The sequence below is a fragment of the Octopus bimaculoides genome, chromosome 2 (assembly GCF_046866305.1).
Source record: "Octopus bimaculoides isolate indiv1 chromosome 2, ASM4686630v1, whole genome shotgun sequence".
Taxonomy (NCBI): Eukaryota; Metazoa; Mollusca; class Cephalopoda; order Octopoda; family Octopodidae; genus Octopus; species Octopus bimaculoides.
Genome location: NC_142929.1, coordinates 68,106,273 through 68,115,433, shown reverse-complemented (window position 1 = coordinate 68,115,433; position 9,161 = coordinate 68,106,273). Strand labels below are relative to the sequence as shown.

The window sequence follows — 9,161 nt, the reverse complement described above, 5'->3', positions numbered from 1 at the left end:
GAGCTTATGAACATTGTATAACTTATATATAGTAAAATAAGTGGATCTTTTTTAAAACGGGGGCCACATTTTTCATTAATGTTTTACGTAGTGTTTTTGGTACCGAAAGACTTTCAAACTTCGTATACTTATCTATTTTGTGTTATAGAACAGAAAAATATTTTTGTATTCGAATTTATTTCATTTAAAAAATTGTCTTATTTCGATAATTTCAACCAATCACTGACGTCCATTCAGCCGATATACATTAAGTGCCGACTACATAAACAAACGATTCTGAAACAATTAACCCTAACCCTAACCCTAGGGTTAGGGTTAGGGTTAGGGTTAATTGTTTCAGAATCGTTTGTTTATGTAGTCGGCGCTTAATGTATATCGGCTGAATGGACGTCAGTGATTGGTTGAAATTACAGAAATACGACAACTTTAACATGGAATAATTTATGGATTTCTTTTTTTTTTTTAAGAAGACTAAGAGAAAAAGATGTTTTATATGACACATTCTACCAGTGTTCCAAGTTTCAAAGTGTTTCGTTAATGAAAAATGTGGCCCCCGTTTTAAAAAAGATCCAAATAAGTGACACATTGACGAAATCACTCACGTGTCGGGGATAAAACTCAGCAGTATTTGTTCTAACTCTGTGCTCTGAGTTAAAATCCCGTTGAGGCCAACTTTATCTTTTATCTTTTCGAGATCGTTAAAAAACAGTGCTGTTACTTTTAAGTTAGTAGCAGTATCGTAGTTGGGTTTTACAGACTGTTCATGTTGACCAGTCTAGTTGACGAACAACATTCTATCTTAACGCTTGGCTGCGTCCGTTCTCTGTTTCTATTGCCCGTGACTATGCCCATCTGACCTTCGTCCCTCTCTGTTGTATTAAGTTTAATCAAAACCTCATTGATCAACAACTTCGTCAGTATTTTTGCTGACGTCAGTCAATGAACTTGATGCCACTTCCACAGTTTGAACCGCGCACAAACAAAAACAGGACCTTACAAACCTGGATGAGATTATTATGATAAAAAACTAATGTCGCCCAACAACTACACATCTAATTCATTGGCTTAAGGGCGGTACACATTCTAGCTACACTATTGCATATACGGGAGAAAATATTGAACATTTCATTCTGTTGAAACTGGACTGTGACGTAGATATTCATTGTAACTTAAAAAGGTTTGAGGATTGATTTTGTTAAGATAATTTATAAATAACTAGCACGAGTATCCGGCGTTGCTCGGGTATTAAATGCTCGGCAATGGTCTTAATAAGGTTCTATCGCTTTTTTTTTTTTTTTTTTTACATCTCTTTGAATATTTTTGCGCTAAGTTGCAAATATCGACATTGAGGAAGAAGTGATTTATTCCCATAGACTATAAATAAAGTAGTAACAACAGGGTGAAAAGCCTTGGAGAAGCCACAAGAGCATCGCAGCGAGTGCAACAATTGAATGTAAAGTGGTCCTGAAAAGGGCCGTGTTATCGTTCTCACAAGAGCCTTGAAAAGGATTGTTAACCGTTCACAGGTATAAATGTCCTTTTTCGTTCACATGAAAAGCAGTGGGTGCAGTGATGCCAAAACTCAAGCCATCTGCAAGAAGACTGAGAAGCTGTGGTGGACAAAAAAAAAAAGACTGAAGAAAAACAGGTAATTTTGAAAGAATGTTAACAATAGTACTCATTCACCATAAACCGGTTCGGCAGGGTAGCTGCGGCATGTTGGACGGCCTACAGCACCTCATGGTAGACGACATTTTTCGTTTTGCCTTTCGGGGAAAACACGAAAAGGTTGTTTTTTTAACATCCGACGTATAAATGACCGTGCGAGAAGCATGGTTGGCCTAAATGGAGGCCGGCCGTTGTTAGTGTTTGGCCTTGGGACTTGTTGATGGGAATGGCAAAGCAAAGTCGAAGAGGGAACTGAAGTCGACGCAAGGGACAGGGGCATTGCTTATCTGATGGAGTAAGAGGTATCCTGGGTTTAAAGACGTCTCCGAGTCCGCAACCTGTAAGAATTGTTGCTTCAATGAAACAGCATATTTTTTACCACTAACCGCGTTCCGTTGCACAGACGTGGTGGCTCCAGGTTCCTCAGCAGCATGACCGGAGATCCAATTTTGAGGTGCAGTTGATGAGCCGGTAGTCCGGAGGGATCCATGGAATTGAGGAATCCTGTGGGAAAATTAACGGCCTCTTCTTGGTCCACAGACTTGTACGTGTGAAGGTTTCCAGGATGGCTTCGCACTAGGTCTTCATTGAATTTCGCAACAAATGTGTTTTTGGGAGCTAACTTTCGCACACCCAATTCAGGTTTTGGTAGTTTATGTGCAGATCGGGAAAAACAGCGTCGTAAGGCCGTCCACAGTATCCACAGGTGTGCCTACGTGTGAGACAACCATCTCTCCAGCTGCATCGGAAGGAACTGTGCCATCACCAACGGTGAGAAGTTGCTTGGAGAAGTTACCCGAAGAGTTGTCGCCGAAAAGTTCGGTCAAAAATGAGGGATTTAAGGGCAAAAAAACCCCGATTTTCTACTCAGTTTTTCGCAGTTGTTGGTCATACGCAGATGAATTCTGTGCAAATCGGAGTCTCCTAACGTTATCCTTAAGACGAGTAAATAGTGTGTAAAGTTTGAATGCAATCCACCGAAACAGTGAGAGGTTTTTGAAGATTTAATGGGGAAAAAGGTGTATAAAAATCGATTTTTTTCACAGTTTTCCACGGTTTTTTTGTCGCACTGGGATGCCTTTGGACATAGAACAGACACTTGATAGAACCGCCGTTACATGGTGGTTTTTTTTAGCCATAAAAACCAAGGAAATTGGACTTTCCAGTAAAAAGTTTTCGGATTTATTTTAAAACGGGGGCCACATTTTTCATTAATGTTTTACGTAGTGTTTTTGGTACGGAAAGACTTTCAAACTTCGTATACTTATCTATTTTGTGTTATAGAACAGAAAAATATTTTTGTATTCGAATTTATTTCATGTAAAAAATTGTCTTATTTCGATAATTTCAACCAATCATTGACAAGTATTCAGTTGTTTATATTTACTCCTTTGGCTGATTAAGCGATGTAAAGCGTATTTAATCTCCATACCTTCGTTTTATTTGCTTTTTTCATTTTAAATTTGCTTTAACCCTAACCCTAGGGTTATGGTTAGGGTTAATTGTTTCAGAATCGTTTGTTTATGTAGTCGGCACTTAATGTATATCGGCTGAATGGACGTCAGTGATTGGTTGAAATTACAGAAATATGACAACTTTCACATGGAAAAACTTATGGATTTCTTTTTTTTTTTTTAAGAATACTAAGAGAAAAAGATGTTTTATATGACACATTCTACCAGTGTTCCAAGTTTCAAAGTGTTTCGTTAATGAAAAATGTGGCCCCCGTTTTAAAAAAGATCCAAGTTTTCTATTGTGTAATTTTGCAAATTACGAAAAATCGATTTTTTTCAAAGCTTTTCGCAGTTTTGTTGGGCATCAGAAGCCTCAAGGCAGTGCCAAAATATTTGTCTCAAATGTCGCAAAATGACGGTCCTTTTGACAACAAAATTATAAAAATCGGACGTTCCTATAAAAACTTTTCTCGTGTGCAACTTTTGCCTTTTTTGGCAAAAAGTAGGAGGTCCCTTCAGTCTTGTCGATTTTTCTCCTCGAAGGGGGTATCTCTAGGCATTGGTAATGTGGCAGTGACCTGCCTAGGTAAATTTCCCATTTAATAAAAAGATTCCATAAAAATCGGATGAAAAATGTGGAAACGCATATAAAGCACACACACACACATTTTGAGTTTTATAGATATAGATTACAAAAATAATAAAACACTTGAAATTCATGAATTTAAATATTCGTGATTTAAACCGTGAAGCACGCTAGCGCTATCTCCTTTATTTATTTATTTTTTTCTGTCACGAAAATAAGACTTTTCGCATGTTTGAAATCTCACTGCGAAAGGTTTCAAAACTGTAGTTTAATTACTTTATCTTGTTGTACATAAATGTTTATTAATTACTTTTATTAAGTGAAGGTAAGTTAATTTCCAATTGCAATAAGTTTGTAGTTTTAGAAATTATTTGACTTGTATGACTAACATTTGCAATATTTTAGGAGTGAGTTCCTTTAATTCAGTAAAACCGGCAAATTCTTAAATTAGCATAAACATTTATTTACATGAAAGAAAATTACCGGTGAACCTTCTTTTACTTCTTTCAAATCTTTCAGCTAAAACTGTACTGAAACCATTTGTGGGGAAGAAAGAAAAAAAAGCCAACAATGTGTAAAAGGTTGATAGCAACATTGAGACTTAGTCTCTCTCTCTCTATCACCTTTCAACAAAAATATATATTAGGAAACAGTAGAACAAAGGCAGGTGTGAACAATTAACAACGTAATAAAATAAGTTTTATTTTGGTGATGCTTAGCTTTACAAAACCTGTGTCATTCAGCCTGGTAGCCGCTGGTTAACTTGTAATCAGCATCTGGAGATTAAGAGCTTCGTTGAGGCATGCCAGAGGAGCAAGTCGTTGTCACATCGAAGGCATCGTGCCAAAGAGGCTTAGAAAATGCGCGAAGCGCTTTAAGTACAGGTTTACTACGCATGCGCACTCGAGGGGCTTCCGGGAAGACAAGTCCCTTGCGCATGCGTAGATTGCACTTCCTTAATGGTGGCTATAATTTCGTGCCACTACAAATTCAACACAAGTGATTCAACTGGTCCTACACCACAAGGTTCGACGGAACCTACAGAAGCAAGCCAGCACGCTCGCAGCATTACCACGGGCGATGGCGAAGTTAAGACGTTGAAAAGGCCAAGCTCCCTTACAGACATCCTCTGACATGAGCTGCGAACATTGACAAGAACTTCGAGGTTAATGGCTCAGTCCCTCCGAACGTCTCAAACGTCACAGTTTGTCAGATCCCGATACTTCAGAGCTTTGTTCCGTTCGGCTACCGTAGCAGTGACCCTCCCATTTATTACAGCATCCAAAATGTGAGCGGAAACAAATGAGTCGCAGATTGTGGCGTTCGAAATGAGACCCCTATCTTTAACCCAGGGACAGAGGGTAAGACCATCTAGTCATTTTCCATCACTTCTGGATAATCCCATCGGCTCAGGAACTGAGGGGATATTAATCCGAGCTTGGGCCCGCTTAATAATTAGGTTTAGCTCGGTGTGGCGAGCGAAGAGACTAGCATTTAGGCGGCAAGACAGACCGTGAAGGCCTGTGAGATCAAAGGGACCTACCACAATAGCATCTCAGTCTCCTACAGATGCCAACTCCCACTCTGAGTGGGATGGAGATGCGAAGTTCATCTAGACTGAGTAGACCTCCAATGTTAGCCACAGGCAGGGCATCAATCCAGTTCCCCGAGAATTTTGCATTAGTTGAAAGTAGGCGATGTCATGAAAATTGGTCAGATTGATCAAGGAGAGAGTTGGAAGTGACACCTGAACGCAGATTGTCCCATATTCTCTTCTTCTGTCTATCCTCAATTTGTACAGGAACAGGTAAACCCAGCTCTTGCCATTGTAATAGAGCTTCATCCATCATCCTGTTGGAATTAGTCCGTGTTGGAGAGGAAAGGATGTTGTCTATCAAAAGGGGAAAGAAAATAAGGAAGAAATAGAGACGAGCACTTGCGCAAACCTAGATCCCCAAACCGTTTGGGCAAAGCAGCCTGGTCGCGGGACTCAGAGAAGAGTTTGACATTGACCAAGCATTCGAGTTTCCTGAAGATTTCGAGTTTCGACCAAGCATTCGAGTTTCCTGGAGAGACGACAGGAATTTATAAGAAAGACTAACTCTCAGAAAATACAATAGCTTAGAAATTGATAAGTAATTTCTAAGTATATATTTATAAAAAAAAATAATAAAAACTTAGTGGGGCCCAATTATCTCAAGTTTTTTTGTAAGTTGTTCGAGGCTAGCCGTTTTGGATCGAAAGAAGAACTCGAAAGCTAGGTTAGTAATTGTGGTTCCAAAGGAGCACCACGCTGATAAAGGAGGAATCGTGATTGAGGGGAGGGAGTCAACAAATAGTTTAGTAGTCTGCTAGCAAAATCTTATAAAATGACAATGTTCTAAAAGATGTACATTCAGATGGAAATGAAATTACGTTTTCTTTTCACATTCAGTTAAGACAAAAGTCTACAAAACCAATTCTTTCCTATTTATATTTAATCTGTTCTGTTTCATTTGCTGAGGCGTATGTACTAAAATGCAAAATGAATATATAAATAAAAAGTGGAGAGATGCTAGAATACCAAGAGATGACCAGTGTTTCAATTTAAGAAAACAAATCTATTAACGCTGATGCATTTAAATATATATGTATGTGTACATGATAGAATACATATGAGGCGGAAACAATTTATATTGGGTACATTAGGTGGATAAGAAAATGGGAAATAACTCCGTCGCACTCAAAGTTAAAATGGCAGTCACCTTTCATCGACTAGCTTTGTGTAGTCTGACATTGCAATCAAAAAGAGCTTTACCTAATTCTCCTTTTAGTTATGCGTGTATCAGACATGCCAAGAAACTAGCTGGAGGTGAGTGGTATATCTGTTTATTTTTATTCATGAGAAAAAATTCTTCATTGCTTCATTACTTTTTACATCAAAGATTTAAAGTTTTCTGCTTCTCGTCTTAGAGTCATCTAAGCTTTAAGTTATTGAAAGTTAAACAGGGTCCCACTTGTATAGGCATGTTAAGAATTAAACACGTGTGTATAGAAACACACACATATATATAACTAAAATATAGTTAAGCGGCATAATTTGTTGTATGTCACTTTTCCAGCTTTTTTGATTTTTGTCATGGCCAGATCGTAGCATGTTTTCATATATGTGGTGAGGGGAGAAAAGAAAATAAGTGATGTAAAAACTATTTTGTTGTTTATAAAACATAAACCAGTGGACCAAAAATGTTGAAATTCATAATACACCTCCTTTTAATGCATCCTATTACATGAGAACATGATGCTGACATTTAAGGCTTTGACAAAAGAAAATAAGTAGAGTGAGATACGAAAGTTTTTATGTAACTAAAACTTTCGTCTTTTTTTTTGTTTTTAATTTTTAGTGTTGACACATTTGGAGGAGTTCCTTAACGACTTGGAGATTAAGTTTACTTATAGAACATGTTGGTCCCAAATTCTTGTCATTAAAAAGATTTGCATCTAGGAACCTTAGGCATAACTAAGTCGCCTCTCATCGTATATAAGGCAATCCGTCACCCATGAACATAGCTTGGTAACCTGCTAATTGTTTTGAGTCTCGACTCTTCTCTCTTTTGATCGAATAATCATGCTTGTGTTAATCTTTTATAACTAGTTTCATTGTTGATTCTACCAAATAGGTCCTCACTATCCCATATTCCTAATTCTGTAGTAACACTGCTGTATCTCTTTCATTTCACTCATCCAAGCCTTGTGATAATGTTATTTTGAACCCATCTTCCCAATGGCGTTCTGATCCACATGAAAACATTGTTTTAAGAGTTGAAATACCTCTCATTGCTATGGCTCCAAACTATTCTTATTACTTTCTTAGCTAATTAAACTTGTCTTACATATTGTCTCGACTCCTAATATTACACTTTTCCTCTGCTCCATTCATCATCACCTTTCTTCCACTCCATTCATCATCTTCATCATCATCTAACCTTCGTTTACCATGCTGGCATGGGTTGGACGGGCTGGTAAGGCCAAGAGCCGCACCTAGTTCCATTGTCTGTTTCTGCATGGTTTCCACAGTTTGATGACCTTTCTAACGCCAACCACTTTACAGTGTACTGGGTGCTTTTAATGTGACACCAGCACCAGTGCTTTTTGCATGGCCTTATTCTCTAGGCTCTTTTTAAACAACTTTGCCATCTACCTGGCACTCATTTCAATCTATGAGTAGTCAGTCATCTTTCTTTTCTAAATAGATATTATATTGCTAACAAAGGAAAGTTTCCAACTTCTGTGTCTATCTTTTAATTATGTTTCATGTTCTAATCTTCTCCAGTCTCAATCTAATAACCTATGTTGGAGAGTACATTCCCCACTATTAAAAAAATGGGTTTTTGCACATGTCTAGGTGATTAGGAGCCAGTTGTTACTTTGATTTAATTTCTGTATCTATGTTTTAAATAAAATCTTAGCATTTCACTTTCAAACCTTTACGTTAAAAAGAAAAAAAAAAACGTTTACATTGGCTGAATGAAACAATCTAAATTGTCAAACTCTTGAATTTACTAAGTCATAGTTTTGTGTCTTCAAATTTCTCATATTGCATTGTGTCATTATTATTATTCTTAAGGTGATAAACTGGCAGAATTGTTAGTACACTGGGCAAAATGCTTTATGGCATTTCGTCTGTCTTTGCATTCTGAGTTCAAATTCTGTCAAGGTTACTTTGCCTTTCATCCTTTCAGGGTCAATAAAATAAGTACCAGTTTAGTACTGGGGGTCAATGAAGTTGTTGGCCTTGTGCTAAAATTTGAAGCCATTGTTCTTCTCATCATCAAAGATGGAAATGTTTTAAATTCATGATTAAGTTCATCCATTTTCAGCACACTAGTTAGTTTCTATCATAAGAAAATCAGCTTTAAAAATATTTAAAGAGTGCAAAAGAACAACTATTCTATCTAACCCATGCAATTTCTAATGATTTTGATATTTTCCTTGTTTTATGTTTTTGATGATGATGCTGATGAAGATTTTCGTTTCTTTGTTTCACAGTTAAAATGTCTGCCCAGCCAGTCAAGAAAGAAAAGCTCCCTGTTGAAACTGATGTTGACAAGCTTCTAAAATATGTATGTGGTGCCAATATTGTTGAAAATAGTGATAGGATTGAAATCAAGGCAGATCATGAATATCCTGATTGGTTGTGGCAGTTAAATACAGGTCCACCACCAACACTAGATGACTTAGATCCAAAAGATCGTGCATATTGGCGTAGACTTAGAAAAATGTCACTCAAAAGGTCTAGGTGATGAAATTCCAAGGACATTTCTGCAATATTTGCAGACGTTTGTATTTTTTTCTTTTTTTTTTTTGTAATATCTTCAAATTACACTTTTCATTAGATATTCAGTATGTTTAAGAAGCAAAATTCATTTTGTTTTGATATATTTAGAAAACAATAAATTAATTTATTCACTTCA

The 9,161-nt window shown here is 37.1% G+C and overlaps 1 protein-coding gene across 1 annotated transcript; it reads left to right on the top strand.

Annotated features, from left to right (window-relative positions):
* Window positions 1-4,643: 4,643 nt before the first annotated feature.
* LOC106884466 (large ribosomal subunit protein mL54) lies at window positions 4,644-9,161 on the top strand. Its single transcript, XM_014935871.3, has 2 exons — window positions 4,644-6,559; window positions 8,737-9,161. Exons 1-2 carry the CDS (start codon window positions 6,409-6,411, stop codon window positions 8,988-8,990), a joined length of 405 nt encoding a protein of 134 aa, XP_014791357.3. The 5' UTR covers window positions 4,644-6,408; the 3' UTR covers window positions 8,991-9,161.

Excerpts from the sequence above, each read along its gene's own strand:
- LOC106884466 (XM_014935871.3), top strand. The coding sequence starts at position 6,409 with ATGGGAAATAACTCCGTCGCACTCAAAGTTAAAATGGCAGTCACCTTT. Across the intron at positions 6,560-8,736 it reads TGCCAAGAAACTAGCTGGAG|TTAAAATGTCTGCCCAGCCA; the intron begins GTGAGTGGTATA and ends TTTGTTTCACAG.